Source organism: Epinephelus lanceolatus, chromosome 20 (genome assembly GCF_041903045.1).
Source record: "Epinephelus lanceolatus isolate andai-2023 chromosome 20, ASM4190304v1, whole genome shotgun sequence".
NCBI lineage: Eukaryota > Metazoa > Chordata > Actinopteri > Perciformes > Serranidae > Epinephelus > Epinephelus lanceolatus.
The window spans coordinates 34,799,743-34,822,814 of record NC_135753.1 but is presented as its reverse complement, the minus strand read 5'-3'; the positions used below and the strand labels follow the sequence as shown (position 1 = coordinate 34,822,814).

Here is a 23,072-nt window from a genome sequence, read left to right as displayed (position 1 = left end):
GAATACATTGCTCTTCTTAATGGGTTCAGTTGACTATTTAATCTGCAATTTCCTATGACCTGTATCCCAAACACACACCATGTGGATCTGTACGTGGGCAACTGTGCACTCAATGGGTATGAACTAGTGTATCATTATTACTGAAAGTTTATTAGTATTCAGTTACACTACTCATTACTGGAAAAAGTAATGTTCTTACTGTACGGCCCAACACTGCCTATAAGTGACTTAAAGGAGCTGTATGTGACATTCTGAACATATCTATGATCCAGACTCTGAGCACGGATTGCTTGCACACGGTTATAAACATGCAGGCGGCTGAGGTGGTGGCCAGGAGATAACAATGCTAATGGCATGAACACTGCAGGGACTCACATGCACAACCACAAAAAAGTACAGAGAAGCTGTGATTACTAGGGATGCATGATAATGGATTTTTTGCCGATATCCGATATGCCGATATATAACAAGTCATTTGACCGATAACCAACACTATAGTCTCTTTTAGTAGTGGAACTAACATCATATTATGCATGCATACTCTCACAGTGACGGCCCACCAGCAAATAGAGAAACGGGATACAATACTTTTCAAATGTATGTTATATTCAATCATTGAGCAAAATAAGAAAAAGCATGTTGGTCGATCCAAATTTTGAAGCCAATATCAGCAGATACCAATGACGTGCCGATATTAATCTGCATCACTAATGATTACAACCAGTACAGAGGAAGTGTGACTTGCTCACAACGCCATTACTCCTTTTTATCTTTACATGGCGAATAGCTGTTTGTTGCTATATTAATGCTCTGAATGTTGTACACTCAGAGAATACTCATGCTCAAACTATGTGTTGAATCCACAGATGATCAACAACTGCATGAAACTGCTCACAAGGTCTGCAGATTATTTCGAGTACCTGGATCATTTTTCTTGGAAAGAGACATTGCTGTCGCAAGCCGAATGCTGTATAGTTTGTTTATAATCTAGAGAAGGCAGACATCTCTACAGAACTCAACAACCCACACCAAAACAATCTAAATTAATAAATAGCACTAGAGGTAAGAGGAAAAATATGTAGTTGAGATTCTGGGGGCGAACTGTCCCTTTAAGAATAACTCCGTCCTCTGGAGAACAGATACAGCCGGAGCTTGACTGATCTAAAGGCTTTTGTCTGTAGAGGACAGAGTGTTTTCTGTCGTATCCTTCGCGAGCCTCCATGTTTTGTCCTGTTGTCAAGTTGGATCCTGCAAACGTCTCAACCTCTGTCAGCTCCCATCACCGTCTACATCACCCACTGAAACTGCTGTCTGTGTGAGTACGTATAGTTTTGCACGTGTGATCTCTGACTCTGAATTTGAATACATTGTCCATAATACACAACCATTTAAGAGCAACAGAATCTTCAGTAATGTGGATTTTAAAAGCCTCAGGTCGCTCTCTGGCCAAGCAAATAGCAAACTGTCTGGAGAGGGAACACAGCCAAAACCCCACAAAAGCCACCCTTGTTTAGTGAGTGCCTCTAAGTCTTTGTGGAAACCTGCTACTACAGTACGCCACATGCTTTTTCCAATCTTATTTTTACAGGCACAACACAATATAATGAGCACCTGCATGGAACCGTAACAAGTTTCTAGTCCCTTTATAGACTGAGCGCTACTTTTAAATATCCCATTCAGTTTCTCATCCTATGGTTTGCCTGATCAATGAGGTCCAGGGCTCCGCCAGGCTGCAGAGGTAATTACTCTGTGGAGAGGAAGCCGAGTTGATAAGCATGAGATGGGATATTACAATCTCAGCTGAAGAAGTTTATTAATAAATCATTAAGGGATATGCTCTCAGAATGAAAAGTATGATCTATGGCCTTGTCCAGCCGCTGTAATTATAGGAAGAATAGTATATGAGAGGAGAAAAAAGCAACATCTTGGTGATTTAAAACTTCCAGACTCTCGAACTGACGCTATCTGGTGAGAAGTAACCCCTGCTGTACTGCCTGGAGTCTGAAGACATGTTAGAGGAGGATTTTACAGCAGGTTATGTTCCCACCAATCATGTTGAGCACTGCATAATGATCTGAGTGAAATTCATCTACCTCGTAAACAAAATCCAGTTGAAAAACAGGATATGGTGTGACTCCATTGGCTTATTTCAGTGTGTGTCTGGTAAATCATAGCCTGGAAATCCAGACCCAAATCCAGAAAGATTTAGGGTCTGGCCATGAGTAATGAAAATGGCCCAACTCGAGGGGTGGCACCAAGCATGCATTTGTAAATATCACTGCATGCAATTGGATAACACTACGACCAATCAGAACAATACTTAGCGCTTAGCTACCAGCGGAGCTAACTGGTAGATTAGACTCTTGCTGTATACGGTCGGCAAAACAGCAAAAACGTCCTTCTTGCAAAGGAAAGATTTGAGCGCCGTCTTCTGTTCCTCTTTTAGAGAAAAAGCTAAGTCTAACTCGTTCATTGTAGCGGTCAAAGCCGTTTCAAACTCCTGGTGTTCATCCGCAGCCATCTTGCAATGTTTACTGACTGATTCCGGACTTCGTCATCGCAGCGCTGTCGTCATCTGTTTAGCTCGCCTCTGGCCCGCCTATATCAGATACACCGACGTGATTGGTGCAGCTCGGTTTCATGGGCATAGATAATAGGGATGGGTCTTGATTTCTGAATTTCGAATTGTCGTTTTATTTTTGAAAAACTGATTTTTTAATGCGACTATTACTATTTGCCGTCTTATTTCCCCCCTTTATTTGACATGCAATTCAGCTCCTAACCGCACGAGGGCAGTATAGGATTGCTACAGCGGTGTGAGATGGGCTACCAGCTAGTTTGATGCTCTTCTACAAACAGGAGAAACATGCAGAGACTACAACTCCGCGAGGAATGTCCACAGTCATTCGGGCTTTCATAGTCGAGCGCACTTCCGTGTTGTAGTTTCCTGTAAAAATGTCCGTGAAAAATCCCTGCGACGTGAAAATTACATGCAGAGCAGTCACCGGTGCGCGGAGCGGAGTCCGCGTGGTCATAAAATCTGAGCTATGCGCACACAGGGCTTGCGGACGTCCGCTTTGAGTCCGTGCGGACCTCCGTGGAGTCTGTTCCGCGTACGTTCCACCCAAGTATGTTCGGGCCTTTAAAGATGAATGGATCTCTGTGTGCGTGGCTCCGGGGGGAGGCGATTATTCGAGAAGTTGTCAAATAGTTGCCATGATTTTCAAATAGTGTTTTTGCTTGTGCTGCCCATCCCTAATAGATAATGAACATCATTACTGATTGCCAGAGTGACTCGCTGAGCAAATTCAAATTGTGCTCTCGCAAGATCTTTGGATTTCCAGGGTAGGTAAATCATCTATGTGCTAAGCAATTTTACTAAGTACATCCTGTGACATTTTTATTAAGACACTTTCTTCCACCCAGATCTGAAGTTCAAGGCGCAGCTACTTTTACCATAACATTATTACTTACATCCTATGAGCATGACACAGATGGAGAAGATCTTCTCAGAGTTGGTGTTTGGGGACACGTTTCCAAATCCCACACTGGTCAAGCTGCTGAAGGTGAAGTACAGAGCTGTGACGTACTTGTCTTTGATGGAGGGTCCTGAACCTGGAGTGACAATGCACACATGTATTTCGAAAAAATCCTTTGCCTAACAGAATGACAGATGATTATGATGACATTATGACCACGATATCTCGAAACAGTACGACATTATTTTTCCTCTCAGTACCTAGGACAGAGCTGTTGTAGTGCTTTCCCAGTTGGTCCCCCAGCGTGTGGAGCCAGCCGATTGAACCATTCCTCTCCACACTACCAATGGCGTACCTGTGAAAAATAACAAGCAGTTAGAACATGATTGAATGTAAATAGTTACAGATATTAGCAATAATTAGCCCTCTACAGTTGGTAGAAAGATAATCACACTAAATTGATTTTAAAACTCCTGATAGTGTTGTCAAAATCTAACTTCCTTGATTAATATTGATTGTTGAATTTCGAAAGAGTTCAAATGCTCATCTTCTGCAGTATCGAGTTCTATGATGTGACCGTGGTTAGAATAAAATAAACTACACACACTGGAGAATACTCTCTTTCAGGGACTGAGGAATTGTCTCAAGACAGTCAGTATGTGTACATGACATTAAAGAAATTGATTTATTGCATTAGACCGACTAAAACCGAACTTAAAATACATGTAAACATGTTAGTCCGGCTGAAATCATATGAATTTGAAGTCCTCAAAGTCTCACTAACACACCTAGATAATGGGATTGGAAGTCGAACTCAGACGAGGAGACACAGTTCATGTTGTGTCAGCTGAGTTAAATATTTTAAAATACATGGATAGGAGGAAAACAAGGAATGGTGACCAATTAAAAAAAGTGTTGGAACAGCTGGACGACGCTGGATTGTTTGGTCTGTGACTTAATAGGTCAACCAGAAAAAGGTCAAATGCTTACAAGCTGAAAGGGAGCATATCTCCACCTGTTGTAGTGGAGTTGGACATACTTAAGTCAGTAAATCGAAAAGGACAGCAGTCCAATTAAATAACCTTGTCGAGCTGCAAACGTATTATATATAACCCTATTCAATTATCAAGTTTGCACTGTGCTACTACCCTGGAAATCCAGAGCTCTTGTGAGAGCACAATTTGAATTTGCTCAGCGAGTCACTCTGGCAATCAGTAATGATGCTCATTACCCATGCCCTCGGAGCCAAGCTGCACCAATCACATCGGTGTAAATGATATAGGCGGGCCAGAGGCGAGCTAAACAGATGACGACAGTGCTGCGACAACGAAGTCCTGAATCAGTCAGTAAACACTGCAAGATGGCTACGGATGAACACCAGTTGTTTGAAACAGCTTTGGCCGCTACAATGAACGAGTTAGACTTGGCTTTTTCTCTAAAAGAGGAACAGAAGATGGCGCTTGAGTCTTTCCTTTGCAAGAAGGACGTTTTTGTTGTTTTGCCGACCAGATACAGCAAGAGTCTAATCTACCAGTTAGCTCCGCTGGTAGCTAAGCACTAAGTATTGTTCTGATTGGTCGTAGTGTTATCCAATTGTGTGCAGTGATATTTTCAAATGCATGCTTGGTGCCGCCTCTCGAGTTGGGCTCTTTTCATTACTCTTAGCCAGACCCTAAATCTGTCTAGATTTGGGTCTGGATTTCCAGGCTACTGTGCTGCTGTATTATCTAATAAAATCTAAGTATTGGACTCGGATTGGGATCGGGGGCAAAAACACGACTGGGACAACCCTAAAAATAAAGTAGACTATTAGACATTATTGTGACAACACACTGTAAAATCTCATCAACTCCATATTTTTCAAGTATTGTATTTAAGTTGAGAATTTCATTATCCTCCTGAAACCCTGTGTCCTCACATGAGGACATCACAGACTTCATTCTACTTAACTCAGACCTGTTGTCCTCATTCGTGGACACTCTTTAGTGCCATCTAGTGGTAGTAAGAGCATAATACACTAATCCGTGTAAAAACAAGATGGCAGCCACCTCTGCCAAGTCAGTCTGCAGCCGATCCAGACACAAAAGTGGACAAGGTCCAAACCTGATCACATGTTATGGTTGAAACTTGTTTATTAATGTTTAATAATGTTTGTAGATTAATATGGCAACAAATTTGACCAATTTTAGCGACAGTAACAAGTTAAGACGCTGTTAATTATGTAGTACACATTTGAGGACACTGGGACTTTATTATCATCTCGTTTGAGGACAGTTGGACAGTGTTTAGTTTTTTATACTTATCAGCTCCTACTGATCCCAAATAGCTAAAAGAAATTAAAAATGCATACCAAACAAAAGTTCAGTTCTCAGAGGATACTGCAACACTGCTAACACTCATATAACACCAGCTCTGATGTGTGCAGACTGAGACATGATTATTCCCATATTAATCCTTTGTAATTTCATCAGACATCATTGTACCAGATGCAGGCCAGCCAGTGAGCGATGAGGGCAAAGGTGCACATGAGGAGGAAGAGTACAGCCGCGCCGTACTCCGAGTAGCGGTCCAGCTTCCTGGCTACACGCACCAATCGCAGGAGACGGGCGGTTTTCAGCAGGCCAATCAGAGTGGTGGTCTGAGTGTGAGAGACAGAGCACAGGTATCGGTGATGAGACAAAGTATTGTACAGCATGGCAGGAAACAAACTCCCCTGCCTCCGACGTCTCCTCACAGCTTTCCCACCTGCTATCATCCTGTCACACACACACATTTACACACACAGGTGGGACAGCCGTGGCCTTGTCCCGATGTGATTCACTGCTGTGGAGGTGGTAAATCCTGACTCCCTTTCATTACTGTGGGCTGTCTACTCCCTCTCCTTTCTACTTGTATTCAGCTGGCCCTCTCCATGTCCATACAAGAAATAAATAACAGGACGATCACTGCGCTGGCACCGAGCCTAGTCCTGCTCCGTGCGTGCGTGTGTGTGTGTATGTGTGTGTTTGTGTCCTCACAGTAAATAATAGTTGTCTGGTGAGGAAAATCTCCTCTTTCTTGGCTCTGCAGCCTCGTCCGGACAGCCTCTGTGAAGTGAGGCTTGGCAAAGCTTTTCCCCGGGCAGTATTTCAATGTTGGGGAGTTTCCACGCTCATCATTTCTGGCACGGCGTGTGGCTTAATCACTATAAATAACAATTAGTTTTATTGCTTACATGCTTCCTGTTACTTATAGATGTATTTAAAGCCATTCTTACTCTGTCAATGGAATTACTCTGCGCTGAGATGCTGTGTGGAGCCATCAGCGTTGGCCTCAGTGGTTTTCATCCTTATTATGTGGGAAGTATGCTCAGAGGGCTCCAGCAACCTACGATGCAGCTTGCTTCCTCCTTCCCCTCCCTCTCCTCTTTCCCACCTCTTCCTCCAGACACCCACCCCCCACTTCCTCACATTCTCCAGTCAACACCTCCATCGCTTTACTTTCTATCATTCAGAAAACCATTCAACTTCAGTACCCATTGTACGAGACTGAACCACACAGTGTCTGTCACTGTGTGTTCCTGCATATTTGCCTCCATTAGAGATGATTTTCATCACTGATTAAAAGGACTGACCGAATGATTTTACGCATGAAACGCAGTTTAAGTATTGCAGAGTACTACTAAGTCTGCAAAGACAGTTGTATGATGTCGTCTGTGGCTCTGGAGGTTTCATAAAGTCCCAGACCAACACTAATAATTTGTTTTACATGGTTTTGCCACATGAGAGTGACAAAAGAAATCAGGAAAGGGATCTGAAGCAGATCTGTTCTTTCTCCCTCATTGAGAAATTCTGGATCTGCCTTCGTGCCACCCACATTCACTGCATGCGGTAGGTTTCGCTTTCTGCTTTGCACAATGATGGCTAGTGTTAGCGTTAGAGGACACATTAGAGAGATTCAGCCATACATGAGGAGTCTTGTGCACCAAAATGGGTGCCAAGCAGACGTGTCAGAATTGTAACTGTAGTTTACATCCTTAATTGTTTAGGTTTGTTAGCTCGTTAGCTTGTAACTGGCGGTGGCTGACACAGCGTTAATGGCTGTGAAACATAATAATACCTGCTATGATGGGGTTTTTGGTAGCGTAGTGTAGTGGAAGCTCCAGGGTCCACTTTACATCCAAAAACTGCACACTCTAAAATAGAGAGCCTTTATTGGAAGCATCACAGAGAGCCAAGAGCCACTGCGACTTTGCCCGCCTCCATTTTCTTCACCATCTACTACTATGATTCCTTTAAAAAAAAAAAAAAACGTTCACTAAGCTAACGCTAACTCTGCTCTCTGTTCTGACAAATCTGCTCTGCACTGTGTGTTTTTCAGGCCTGAAATACACACACATACACAAGGTGGACCTATATGTATTAAATGGAGAGATGTCAGAGCGAGGGGGCTGCCTATGGACAGGTGCAGCAATCAATTTGAGGTTCTGTACCTTGCTTAATGGCAGATCGGCCATGCTATGGAGGCAAACTGGCACCTCTCTAGCTTCCAGTATACAGTGAAGCTATCTCCAGAGAAAAATAGCAAGCTAAGCTACACGAAAATGGCAAAAGTAGCTTGCTACTTGCAAAGCTACATCTATCCCTCCAGTGTCTAGTGATGGCCAAATGAAGCCTCATGAAGCATTTTCTTTATTTTCTGAGCCCACTAGATGGCGCTCATGGTTTAAAGAGAGAGGCTCAAAGAATAGCAATTCAGTGTGCTTTCAACCTTTTGTTGAACACAAAGCGCCATCTAGTGGGCTCAGAAAATAAAGAAACAATAAAGCAAATGCTTCATGAGGCTTCATTTGGCCATCACTGCCAATGTCCACTGCAAATCCACGAAATATGTACAGTCGTTGGGCAAGACTCATAAGAGACGCATCAAGAAGTGCAGTGTAGCCAATCAGAGGCAGAGTAGGGCGGGTCTTGCCAAGAAAAAGCCAATAGCTAAGCAGCAGGCAGAATAAACTGAAGGATTAGTATGTAACGTCATACAGAAATGCTTCGATGTGGTGCTGGTGTCAGTCACATTACTCATCCTCAGTTTTAATATCCTCACTTTGATCCAGACCTCCACAGAAAAAAGTCCGCTGCACTATAGAGCTTTTCCTGGGAAAAAGAGCTTGTAACTTTTACGGTCAATTAATCAAATTTGCAAGTGAAAAGCTATTTGACTCAGAAAGTAGTGATGTTACCACCATGCTACTGAGAAACTGACTGCTACTTGTACTGATGCTACTGCCCAACACTGGTAGGTATTTTGGCAGTGGTAACAATAGTAGTGTTATAAGTTAGTATAGTAAAGAAAAACAGACCGAAGATTGAAAAACAGTAAATTCTGTCACTAGAGAAGCAGGAAATGTTTGTTCATTTTTTACAAATCTGTCTTTTAACAGTCATCAGAATCATGGATATAATTTCCTCTCATTAAAATACTTGATTAATTGCATTTTGAACACTGCATCGCTTGATGTAGGGTTGCCACTTTTATTTTGACGCTCCACCACAGCTGACTGCAAATCAACTTCCCCATGGAGACAATTAAATTATGAAACGGAAAACTAAACCACCTCTGCCTCTCTCTTTCTTCCTCTTATTCCCCGTCTTCCACCTCCCTGTCTCCCTCCTCCTCTTCCCTCTTCGTACCTTTCTGTTCCTGTCTTTATTCCACTACATACAGACACTGGCAGAGACACAATGTCAATGCAGCTACAGCTTTTCTCCCTTGTTCCCTTTATCTCTCCATCTCTCCACCATTTGTCTCGTCCTCCCCTCACACCTTCTGTATAAATAGCCAACCTTCGCTCCCTCCCTCCATCATGACATACCTCCTCCCCGTTACGGTAGATGAGCAGGTCAAAGGGAATAGCAGCCACCATGTCGATGAGGAACCAGCCTTTGAAGTAGTGGACGGCAATACGCACTGGATGGCTCACCACCTCATCGTTAGTGTTCACATATGTTGTCCTGAAAGGAAGAATGAACATTGATAAAATTCACTGACAAGAGTAATGGCCAGACAAGTGTTTTTGCAGAACATAGTGATGTCACAGTGAAGGTGACCTTTGACCTTATGGATATAAAATGTCAAAACTTTCTCATTTTATCTTTTTAGACATTTGTGTTAAATTTTGTCCTAATTAGCGTATGAATTTCTAAGTTACGGTCAAAAAGCATGTTATGAGAGGTCACAGTGACCTTGATCTTTGACTTTTGACCAGAAAACTCTAATCAGTTAAGTCTTGTCTCTAAGTGGACTTTTGTGCCAAAATAGAGGAAATTCCCTCAACGTCTTCTTGAGATATCGCATTCACGAAATGAGACAGACCAAATTCCAATCAGTTCATCCTTAAGTCCAAGTTGATGTTTGTGCCAAATTTTAAGAAACTCCCTCAAGGTGTTCTTGAGATGTTGCATTCTAGAGAATGCAACGAACCAAGTCACAGTGACCCTTGACCTTCAATCATCACATTCTAGTGTTCATTCTTGACTCCAAGTGGACGTTTGTGCCAAAATAGAAGAAATTCCCTCAAGGTCTTTTGGAGATATCGTGTTCACGAAATGAGGTGGACATAAGGTCACACTGACCTTTGACCACTGAATTCTAATCAATTCATCCTTCAGTCCAAGTAGATGTTTGTGCCAAATTTTAATTAATTCCCTTAAGCTGTTCTTGAGATTTCACGTTCATGAGAAAGCAACAGACAAGGTCACAGTGACCTTGACCTTTGACCTGTGGCCACCAAAGTTATAATCAGTTCATTGTTAAGACTAAAGAGGTATTTTTGCCAAATTTGAGAAGTTCCCTCAGGGTGTTCTTGAGATATTGCGTTCTAGAGAATGCAACGAACCAAGTTACACTGACCCTTGACCTTCAATCATCACATTCTAGTATTCATTCTTGACTCCAAGTGGACATTTGTGCCAAAATAGAGGAAATTCCCTCTTTGGAGATATCATGTTCACGAAATGAGATGGACATAAGGTCACACGGAACTTTGACCACCTTAGTCTAATCAATTCATACTAAAGTCCCAGTCGATGTTTGTGCCAAATTTGAAGAAAATCCCTCAAAGTGTTCTTGAGATGTCCTGTTCAAGAAGAATGCAACCGACCAGGTCACAGTGACCTTTGACCTTCGATCATAACATTCTAATGTTCACTCTTGACTCCAAGAGGACATTTGTGCCAAAATAGAGGAAATTCGCTCAAGATCTTCTGGAGATATTGCATTCACTAAATGAGATGAACACAAGGCTACACGCGACCGTTGACCACTAAATTCTAATCTGTTCATCCTTGAGTCCAAGTAGATGTTTGTGCCAAATTTGAAGAAAGTCCCTCAAGATGTTTGTGAGATGTCGTGTTCAAGGAGAATGCAACAGACCAGGTCACACTGACCTTTGATCATCAGATGCTAATGTTTATTTTTGACTCCAAGTGGACATTTGTGCCAAAATAGAGGGAATTCCCTGAAGGTCTTTTGGAGATATCCTGTTCACGAAATGAGGCGGACGTAAGAATTCTAATCACTTCATCCTTAGGTCCAAGTAGATGTTTGTGCCAAATTTAAATCAATTCCCTTAAGCTGTTCTTGAGATGTCGCTTTCACGAGAAAGCAACGGACAAGGTCAAAGTGACCTTGACCCTTGACCTGTGCCCACCAAAGTTCTAGTCAGTCCATACTTTAGACCAAATAGATATTTGTGCCAAAGTTTCCTTAAGGTGTTCTTGATATATTGTGTTCAATGTTGAACTTAAGCTTTGAACTTTGACCATCGACATTGGTCTGAGGTGAGACTGAATGGATGTTTGTGCCAAATTTCATGTTTATGTTATCTCTGCTGAGTCAACACATGTGGAGGCACAATTTACTCTTCAGTCCTCTTTTGTTGGGGAAGGAAACCCCTTTTTTTAATATAAACCCCTGAACTTTCAAAGTTCATATCTGTTCTCATGTTCACAGAGGGAGAATCAAAAACTTAATGATTGACACATGCATGTTCCCCAGTGACCCCAGTGACCCCAGTCTAAGCGACACCTGTGACTACTATTGAACTGTATGTGTTTAAAGTCAGACCTGAAGTTGATGAGGATGTCAATAATGAACATGATATCAACTATGAGGTCCACCACGTTGAGAGGAGAGCAGTAACCACAACCCTGCATGGCTGCGTCTTCCTGAGAGGAGAGAGGACAAGAGAGAATACAGAGGAGAGGAGAGAATACAGAGGAGAGGAGAGGAGAGAATACAGAGGAGAGGAGAGGAGAGAATACAGAGGAGAGGAGAGGAGAGGAGAGGAGAGGAGAGGAAAAAAAGACAGGAGAGGAGAATTATAATCTAATGCTCTAAAAATAGAACAGTTCTGTGTGATTACCTCCTTCAAATGGATTAGCATTAAGGGTTTCAAGATAATTTGCATACATTTGCAGACAAAACATGAAGACGTGACACAAAAAACGGGGCTTTCACCGGGAGCCAAATTTGAGGAGAAGCTACGGGGATTCACAACACAAATCAGGAGTAAACAAAAGCTATAATAGACTTCATATTTTACAAGAGATACAGTGTCTCTAAGAAACACTATCTACGCTCACTGAGACTGAATTTTCAGTGCCATGAGAATCCTCTATGTACATTAACTTCATTTATTTATTTATTATTTATTTATTATTATTTATTTTATCATTATTTCATAGCCAACATTGTGTCACTCAAAGGGAAGTGTTGACCAGGTTAGCAAGATTAGCCAGTATAACTAAAACTTAAAGGTCCAGCGTGAAGGATTTAGCAGCACCTAGCGGTGAGGATGCAGAACCTAAACTGCCAAGCCTGTAGGAGACCTAAGGTGGCCGACACGAAAACACAAATGGCCCTATCTAGAGCCAGTGTTTGGTTTGTCCGTTCTGGGCTACTGTAGAACAAAATGGTGGACTCTGTGAAAGAGGACCTGCTCCGTATGTAGATATAAATAGCTCATTCTAAGCTAATGGCGACACAAAGATTCTTAGTTTTAGGTGATTATAAACTAAGAAAACATAGTTATGAATATAATATTTCATGTCTCCCAATAGATGCCCCCAAATCCTTCACAATGGACTGTTTAGTTAAGGTAAACTTTATTTAGAAAAACAGAATTTTTTGACACTAGTTGCTAAAAAAGAAGACTGGTGTTAAATTGCACATAACTTCTAGCTGATTTACCCAAAAAAAAAAGAAAAAGAAAAATACATTCAGAGTCTGAGGCTGCAGTCACACGAAATTTGACGCCGTGACAGTTAGTCACAGGGTTGTGTGGTGGTGTCACTTACTGGGGCTCTCAGCCTTTTTCCTCAAGGACCCCTTTGTTTTCATTGCGTAGACTGATGACCCCTGATGAAATGGCATATTTTGTAAATTATATTTTTAGGAACTTTTTATATGATTGTCTGTCTTACACCCCTTTAAATAAAGACATCCCCTCCCCAACCCCCCGAAGCTTTGGCGACCTCTAATGTGGGATTTATACTTCTGCATTGAAATGGATCCTATACCTAACTACCTCCTGTCTATGTTTGTGAGCTGAAACCATTTCCCTCAGTGGAAACAAAGCTTTTATTTACTTTAATTTCACAGATAAGAAACAATAAATTGTGAAGACAATAAAGCCTCCACAAAAATAGCATTTTAAGTCTTGTGTGTGATTTATCCTGGCTTCATATGAGCAGAGGAAATCTCTGCTAACCGCTAGGCTAATTTATACAATGTAAAATGCCATAGGCTTGTGCTAATAACGTTAGCATGTTATATTTGTCTGGAAAACGCGTTTAGTATAAGACAGTTGTTTTGTCAGTGAACCTTGTGAGTTGTAATGGAGCTGAATTTTGTAACGTTACCTTTGTTAAATGTTGCTGTTGTCCCTGGCTTCATATGAGTAGAGGAAAAGTCTGCTAGCTGCTAGGCTAATTTATACAATGTAAAATGCCATAGGCTTGTGCTAATAACGTTAGCATGTTATATTTGTCTGGAAAACGTGTTTAGTATAAGACAGTTGTTTTGTCAGTGAACCTTGTGAGTTGTAATGGAGCCTTTGTTAAATGTTGCTGTTGTCCCTGGCTTCATATGAGTAGAGGAAAAGTCTGCTAGCCACTAGGCTAATTTATACAATGTAAAATGCCATAGACTTGTGCTAATAACGTTAGCATGTTGTATTTGTGGGGAAAATGTGTCCAGATAAAGACAAGTGTTTGTCTGTGAATGCTGCAAGTTATAGTGAAGCTGATTTGTGTACTTGTGCTTGAAACTGTCTCTATTAAGCCATGATTAATGTGTGTTTAATGTGTTTTTAAAGTGTGTTTTGGGTGTGTTGTGAATCAATTAAACTTTACAGCACTTCACAGAAACCCGTCGCTGACTAGTGTTTTGGAGGTGTAACTGCAGAGTGACACAGACACACCACCGCACAAGTATAAATGCTCACAACGGCGTAGGCTATGTGTGTAATGAGGGTACCAGTAATTTATATGGCCCATTTGTGGGGGAGTGGAGGGTGTAGAGAAAGCCAATATCCTCATCTCAGCAAATTATTATTTGTCTTCGTTAAGTTTGTTCTGTGAATTTTCTTTGATTAGCACTAGCCTATTGTGGCATAATATGTGGAATTAGACTGTTTTACTTGTTCTTGTGGATTGCCTGTGTCTTTCTGGTCTGACTGACGGTCATGTTGTATCAAGGCAGCATTTGGCTGGATTGTGTTTCCTCAAAAGTTGAATCTATTTCAACTTTTCCCCACAGCGCTGGATTTGGTGTGACTGCAGCCCAAGGATTGTATGTTGTACAGATGAAAAGCCCTTTGAAGCACTTTTGTGACTGGTGATTGGGCAGTATAAATAAAACTAACTTGAGTTGACAGCTGTCTCATTACTGATTCTACCCCCAGATGAGACCACACCTGGTCGCTGAGGAGGAATGCGGCTGAGTAGGGCGTCAGGATGGCGGTGTAAATGACCAGCAGCAGGATGAGCCAGTCCCACACTGCCTTGAATGGGCTGTAGTGCAACACTGTCCACTTGTGGATGCGAGGAGCCTGCAGCTTGTACTCTGGCAACACATCTGCACCCAGAGACAGCACCTGCGTAGAGAGACGGGGACAGAGAGGCAATCAGACACTGATAATTGGAGACAGAGATGGTGGGAAGGCAAGTGATGAGGCAAATAAAGAGGGAAGACAGAAAGTAGGAAGGCGGATAAAAGTATGACAGAATAGGGAGGAAGAGACGGGACATGAGACTGTTAAAGAGGTAGTGCAATGGAAAATGAACTGTACGCACACACGTTTGCACACAGCCTGAGTGCATATAGCAGCTCCATGAAATATACATTGACTTCCATGACATGAGTGCTGTGCTTACTCAGTGGCTATAACAACAGCATTTTGCAATTACAGCAATGGAGCCAGTGTCCTCTGAAGATGACAAGAACGGTTGTGAAGGCACTGACCCTCTTGAGGTTACCCTCCCACGCAGCGTGTTCCCCACACACACATACACACAGTCATTCTAGATACGCATCTGCGCAGTAATGCATGCATGTGTACACACACACTTAGCGGGCATGAGTCTAGTCATGTCCTTTATTTCTCTGGCTCCAGCACGATGAGGCTTTGACTCAGAAGTGCCAAGTGGTGAGGTACGGCACATAACGGTATTCAGAACACATACTGTATATACAAACACAAAGATCTTTTTCTTCCGTCGTCCGCCTCACATACAAACACATTAAAGCACAAACACACACCAGGAATGAAATCTCGGGTATTATGGAGCAGTTCTAAGTAGCTTTACTTGCACTAATGTATTCCATCGTCTGCACTGCACTGGCCCTGGACGAGAGCGGGAATGAATCAGTATACCGACGCATTAGCACGGCCTGCCTTCTGTCTCTGCTTAATAGAATCACACAGTGAACTGCAGAGGCTCGGCTGCTGTGCTGAAAGCGAGGGTAGGAAAAACACAGAGCACCAGAACACAAGTGATAAATCCAGAGTTCTGACTGACTTTCACTGCGAGCTGTGCTCACTCAGGGTGGATGTAGACACCAGGAAACAGCTTTAGAATATAATGCAGTCCAACACAGCACAGACACAAGGCCCTGGTTAAATGATCTATAGCAACTTTCCAACTGGTGGTCCCGAGTCCATTGTGAATGGACCACAAGCGACTGTCTGTAAAAAGCACATCTTATTTTTAAGTACAACAAATTTCTGGCACAGAGCTTTTATTTTGAAGTGCCATTTCCTGCTGTAGAGTAAGTGAACAATGGACAGACACTTAAACTAGCTAATTGTATGTATTAAACAGTGTGGACCTTGAACTAATGAGTAAGAAGAATCTGGACCTTGTGGTTCGACCAGTTGGGAACCACTGACCTTTATTGCATGGTCTAAAGCAATGGCCCCAGATTGATGCAACCACAAGGTCCAGATTTCTCGTTAGTCGTTCCTTCAAGGTCCATTCAGTTTAATATATTCAGCATCATTCTTGCATTTGGCCATGTCATTGAGCTTTGTTGTCTCTCTTAAGTAGATGTCAGTTAGTTACTCAGTTTACATCAGGAAACAGCACTTCAAAATGAAAGCTCTGTGCGGGAAATTCGAGCCCGGTCTTACTCAAAAGTCATCGAAATCTGGTGCTTGTGCAGTGACTTGCGGCGTCAGAAACCAAAGAAAAAGGGCATTCTTTAACATCAGCATGATACGCAGCCGGCGGCATCAGGGGGAAACACAGCGGGACAAGGACAAAAGTTAAGGCAGCGAAAGTCTGGGTGGGGCAGGTACGAGGGGTGGTGTATGGGTCCAACAAACATCAACTTTCACCTGAAACCCTGTTCTTCTTCCTAACCTAACCGACATCAATTTGCGGTGTTGTACTGACGTAGTGCGTTTATTTTAAAAGAGACTGCATGCAAACATTAAATTTCCTGTGAAAATGGAAGTTTATCTTAAAGGAAGAGAATTTGACACAGTGTCCCAGAAGGTCAACAACCAACGCACCCAGGGTACCTTGCATGTCATATGTTGATGTGGAATGTCCATGACCAAAACGTCAATATGTGATGAAGTCAGAGTGAGAATGTATTGGTTTTTAAAAACTTGACATGTTTGCGAGTCACTTGCAGTCTATTCAGAATGGACCCACGAACCACTTTTGGACCACAACCTACCATTCCAGAACCACTGGTTTAAAGCGCATGGTGATAACTACACCTTTGGAAAAGCCACTGGGAGCAAATTGGGGTTCAGCATCTTGCTCAAGGATACTACGACATGCAGACTGGAGGGGCCAGGGAATGGACGACCTGCTCGACCTCCTGAGCCCCAGCCGCCCCGTGTGTCCAGATCCACTTCTGTTCATTAAACGGTGCAAAATACAGGCGCAAAGTGTGGCGCAAGGGGCAAAAAGGTTGTATTTAGTCCCTTAATTAATCATAGGTGTGTTTTGGGTGTAATATGAACTCAGCCAGGTGTGTCTGCACCTGGTGCACTGCTAGTTATATGGTAGTCTCGCTCACCAGACCTTTCTCAAGAAAAGAAAGGTCTGGCTGGGCCGACTCTCACTTTGAGATTGGAGAAAAAAAAACGCCCAGGCTGCTTGTACTTCTTTCAACCAATCACAATCGTTCTGGGCGGTGCCACAGCAACGGTGTGCTTGCAAAAATATTGCCGGGGGGAAACAGGTTTTGGTGTAACACACCCACAAAAATATCACCTACGGGACGCGAACCATGGCAGAAAAATGGCTACATCCCTGCAAGATCAAACACCGCAAAAGTTAGTAAAGGACGTGTTGAAAACTGCTACACAACCGGAGGTGGTAGGGCGGGACTTCAGCAGGTGGCTCGTTCCGCCCAATGAGAGGCTGATCTATGCAGCGAACTTCCGCCCACTCAGACTAGTTATATGGTGGATTCGTCAAACTGGCGATTGATGTGTTTTCAGCTGAGAGTAATGCTGTAAGAGCAGCGATGTCTCTGCAGCGAATATTGTGCAGCAGAACTAAAAACTGTAGTTATAAACTTGACAGAGGAAACAGAACTAAACTTTTAACCTCATGTAAATGTGCACAGCGTCTCTCCTAATGGGGAGTCAGACAGCAGGTCTCCAGTGATGCTCTGCAATGTTCACATTTTACAGAATGTAATTGTTTTCCTCATTAATGATGTATATTTCACATATCCGCAACCCATCTATGGGTCCTTGTGTGCGTAACAAGCAGAGTGTGAGCACCTTGTGAACTCGCCTATGTAGGCACATCTTACTATCTGAATCATGTGGCCTTTAAATAGAGAGAAATACAACATCATTCTAAGTTCAGACCAGGTCTTATGTTGGTCAATGGCGTAATTGCTTTCTGCTACCACACCTCATTTTAAAAACTTTGCGCCCATGGGTGTGTCGTTTTTAAAATGAGGTGTGGTAGCAGAAAGCAATTACGCCATTGACCAACATAAGACCTGGTCTGAACTTAGAATGATGTTGTATTTCTATAACTGCTACTTACACAGCGTGGGTGCTAGCCGTGAAAATGACAACTGTTTCCATCTGAAAGTAGCATTGATGCCGCTTTGTGCACTATAAGCTTTACAAAGATAGCAGGAGAGTTACACATTCTCGTCACATTATTTTTGTACTCCTACACCTTGGATTTAAATCACATAGTGAGCGTGAGGTTTAATTACTGACTTCAAAATTAAATTTGTGTTACACCCACATGAAATTAACAATATAGGTATTATAGCCCCGTAATGCAACCTCTCAGTTACAGGGGACAGAATGGGAATGGAATCGACAATACATTTCAAAACAAATCAGCAATATTTCACATGTGGCAGCAAATCCTTTGTAGTCAATGACTGTCTGATGTCTGTGGCCCACAGCAGACGCTCTTTGTATGCTGGTGATTCACCTCACTTCCTGCTTGTTTTGTTGCTTTTTGCCTTCAGTCTGGTCCTCAGCAGTGAAACTCATTTTCAGCTGGATTAAGTTTAGATGACTGGCTCTGTATGGCCATGAGAAAACTGTTTGGTGGCCGTGTTTTCTCCTTCAACAACTAACACACATGATTAGGCTCAGGAAAAAAGAACAGGGTTTGGCTTTATAATCTTACGGGACATGAACACCGCTCTCCCAGGGTGAAACTCTATGTTTTTTACCGTCTCCATACAGTATCTTTCAAAGTAAATGCACTATGTCAGTGCAACATCACAAATTGACTGCAAATTGATGTTTTTTTTTTCCTTCAACAACAAACGCATATCATTAGGTTTCGAAAAAAGAACAGTGTTTGGCCTTTCAATCCTTCGGGACACAAACACTACTCTCCTAGGTGAAAGTTGCCATTTGTTGGACCCACCCACCACACCTCCCACCTGCCGCACTTGGACTTCCTACAGTACACCTAAACTTTCATTCTTGTCTTGCTGCATTTCCCCCTGACGCTGCCGGGTGCCATTAAACTATAATGGCAACCGGCCAACGTTACTGACGCTACACCTTTTCTCGTTGGTGCCTCACGTCAAGTCAATGCCCAAGCGTTGGATTTCGACGCCTTCAGAGTGAGACCAGGTTGTAACTTTACTATTTCCTATCTACTGGGTCAACCGTTCCCAGAGTTGTAGTGAAACACTCTTAAAACTCTGAGTTGTTTAACACATTGCTTTATCGTTGACGTTTGACATCAGTTGATTCCACTCCATTAGACTGAAGACAGAGGTGTTGGATCCACATCTGTCTCCCCTTTACATCCTACTATCTTCGAGACTTATAGTGGCCCTTGTTTTTCCCAGTGTGATTGATTGGAACATCCATTAACAGTGCTAATCTTTTGTATTTGTGTAGTGTTGGTAGTTTTTGCCTCTAGTTGCCTGCGCATCTGGACAGTGCATCGATGTGTGAAATCATATGCAAAGAAGCTATGTGGATGTAAATACCTGCAAAGTCCTATCACGCTGCAGATCAGCACTGTCAAATCCACTACTTGGGTACACAGCCTCTGTCCAGCTGCTTGCTGACAGTCACTCTGTGAGACCATAATCACTAAAAATGCATCAAGAAGTCAGAAATTATTTGTGCAAATGCCTGTTCACATATGTTCTCCACTTGTAAAAGATGTCAGAGTTCTTCAAAATGATCCACCGCATCTATTCTGTGCGACCACATTTCTAAACAACTGCTGTAAGCTTGGAGCAAAAACTCAGCACCAGTGCAGCAGACTAACAGACACATCTGTATGCAGGTAGAGTTGACTTATGTTTCCCTGAGAGGCTGTGACAACTACAGCCGACTGACAGAACTCCAACACAATCTCCAGAGAGGGGACAGAGTGAAACAATCAAGTAAAAACAAGAATCGAACTCATAAAACAAGAAAGATAAACATGCCAGAAGCTATAAAAGACAAGGTAAAACCATAAACGAGTTGATGATTATACCGAGTCCTGTATTCCTGGTTGGCACCCGTGTGCTCACGATCCTTCCTTCACCTCCTCTCACCTCTGTGTCTTCTTCTCAATTCACTCCATTTAGCTTGCATTAGTCTTTACTCCATTTCATCTTGTTCCTGTTTCTTCCTGCCCTCCCCTTGACCTGCTAAATCTCTCCTCTTTTCTAATTTCTGGTTTTCTTCACTGCGTGGCTCTGTTCTCGGTCCAGCAATCCTCGCTCCACCTTTCCACTTCTTCCTCTTATTTCACACAGCGAGCAGCCGAGTCACTTTTCATTCATCCTGTCACCTATTACCATTCATCCTGCCTCCCGTCTCATCTTCTTTTCTACTCCTGCTTGAATGGCTGGTATTTCATCCCTTTAGACTCTCCTCCCCTTCTATCCTCTTTGACTCTCCGCCGCCCTTTCTCCTTCATGCTTTTAGTCTCCCTTTACTCCACTTTTATTATCACTGTTTCTCCATCCCACTATCCATCTCTTCTTCACCTACTGCGGCCCAATGGTAGACATTTCTAAACCTATGATTAAACCATCCTGAGAGCATCTGGTACATGAGGATCCCATAATCCCTCATTTTCTCTGTATTTCCTCCGGAGTTGTTCTTATAGATGAAGTTTGGCAAGATAACATTTGCTTGATTTATTAAAAATGAGCAGGAGATATTACAGTGTACATCCTCTCTGTAATTGAGCCAGCTGTTTCATATCAGAGCCAGCTCTTCGGAATTCTGGCTCCTTCAAAGGATTTATATTCAAGTATTTATGTATTTCTGTACGCCAGTCCCTGCTTGCATTAAATCACTCTTATGCTTGTATTTTGTTCACAGAGATACGAGAATACGTTGCTTTTCTTAGCAATTATATAAATTATCTGACGAATAAGCACCAGACTTTACCGCTCAGTTGATCATCTCGTCTCTGGGGAACAGAGTTGGTTCGTTGGCTTAAAGCTTAGTCTCTTATGGTCGTCATGCATCCTCAGTAAACTAAATACCTGAGGGGCTGATCAGTGTTAGCAGCTGTGGGAACCCTCCAGAGCTTCTGTGAGCTGCCTCTGAACTGCAGGCAGGCAGGCAGGACCCCCCCCCCCCCCCCCCCCCCACCATCAGCTGTGTTTACCCTCAATCTGTTTATCATATTTTTAGTTCAACACATTCAGGCTTAAGTTCGCCAGGGCCCAGAACTTTGAGTCCGCCCACGTCACTGAGTTTGACTTGAATTGTGACATGACACAGCTGTTCCTTGGTTAAAATAAAAACAACCAATGGGCACTGCAGGGGTGACTTAATTAGCCAATCAGCGCCATGGGGAAGGACTTATGCCATTGTCAAGTTGTTGAAGACAGATGCTGCTATCAAGGTTGTTCTAAATCGACATTTCTTGTTAATATCGCTTGACATTGTAGTTTGTTTTACCTCCCTCTGCCCCACTCCTAAAATTCCTAAATCCTAAAACTTTAATTTCACAGATAAGAAACAATAAATTGTGAAGACAATAAAGCCTCAACAAAAATAGCATTTTAAGTCTTGTGTGTGATTTATCCTGGCTTCATATGAGCAGAGGAAATCTCTAATAGCTGCTAGGCTAATTTATACAGTGTAAAATGCCATAGGCTTGTGCTAATAATGTTAGCATGTTATATTTGTCTGGAAAACGTGTTTAGTATAAGACAGCTGTTTTGTCAGTGAACCATATGTTACCTTTGTTACATGTTGCTGTTGTCCCTGGCTTCATATGAGTAGAGGAAAAGTTCCCTAGCTGCTAGGCTAATTTATACAATGTAAAATGCCATAGGCTCGTGCTAATAACGTTAGCATGTTGTATTTGTGGGGAAAATGTGTCCAGATAAAGACAAGTGTTTGTCTGTGAATGCTGTGAGTTATAGTGAAGCTGACTTGTGTTTGAAACTGTCTCTATTAATCCATGTTTAATGTGTGTTTAATGTGTGTTTTGAATCAACTAAACTTTACAGCACTTCACAGAAACCTCCGTTGCCAACTAGTGTTTTGGAGGTGTAACTGCAGAGTGACACAGACACACCACCGCACAAATATAAATGCTGTAAACAGTGTAGGCTCTGCACAGAGCTGACACACAAGTATAAGTCCACCTTAAGAGTGGATCCAATGTCAGGGTGAGATGGAAAGGGAGTGTAACAAGTTGATAATACTGTCATATTGTATGTCAGGCAACTTGTACTCACACTACACTCATACATTAAGGAATCACAATCATCAAGATATGATGAAAAATGTGACTGCGACCAGTGGTGATGAGTTTTATACTGTGGGCATCAACTAAAACATTGTATTCCCCACTGCTAGGAACCATTTCCATTTTTATCTCCGTCCCCGTCTGTCGTCAATCATTGAGTAGTTTTATGATTTTTATGGTTTAGTTTTTTCAGGTGTGAATAATTCCAGAGCATTTCCTCTCATTCTGGCTTTGTGGTGCCAAAACCTTCTTTTGCTTCAGGCGCTGTGCTTTGTTGTTTCCTGATCAAAGGATCGCCTACTGTACGGCGGCCCTCTGGGGACGGCTGTTGAATTTACATATAAATATTGTGAATGTAGAAGTGAACACATTAGATGCAGGAAAAAGGTCATTGTTTGCTTTTCTGCCCTCTATTCTTTGATATCAGGCATTTTAAGGGCTAGATATCATACATTATCTAGCACATCTCAGATATCATTAATACAGTTATAAACTCGAGCTCACCAACTATGACAGGCGAAGCTGAACATGGGTAGACTAGCAAATAAACCCACTGTATAGAGCTCAGTTTCAAAGCGAGAGCAGATACTGGTATCACATGAAACTAGAACTAGATGCCTTGAAGCTAAGGCATCTGTTGGTAATAATCACATCATGCTATCTTGTTGAGAAGGGGTTAAATAACGCTTCAAAATCTGAGTAGGCGAGGGAAATAAGTGACATTGCCACTCAAAACAGTGTATCTGAATATTTCGGCATACTGGGGTCCCTAAACAGTCACGGAATTGCATGAATTAACACATGATATACACTGAATTTGGAAATGGTGATACATGAAGAGTACATTCATTTGTTCACTCATGGTTTGATCTGAATT

At 42.3% G+C, this 23,072-nt stretch overlaps 1 protein-coding gene across 1 annotated transcript in view; it reads right to left on the bottom strand.

The window, feature by feature from the left end:
• kcnh2b (potassium voltage-gated channel, subfamily H (eag-related), member 2b) overlaps positions 1-23,072 on the bottom strand; it is a 413,129-nt gene that overhangs the window by 28,446 nt on the left and 361,611 nt on the right. Inside the window, exons 7-12 of the mRNA XM_033638617.2 lie at positions 14,434-14,613; positions 11,583-11,683; positions 9,331-9,469; positions 5,963-6,117; positions 3,740-3,834; positions 3,475-3,615 (exon numbers count right to left, since the gene is read on the bottom strand). Of these exons, the coding sequence (XP_033494508.2) occupies positions 3,475-3,615; positions 3,740-3,834; positions 5,963-6,117; positions 9,331-9,469; positions 11,583-11,683; positions 14,434-14,613 (811 nt within the window). The remainder of the gene's footprint in view (positions 1-3,474; positions 3,616-3,739; positions 3,835-5,962; positions 6,118-9,330; positions 9,470-11,582; positions 11,684-14,433; positions 14,614-23,072) is intronic.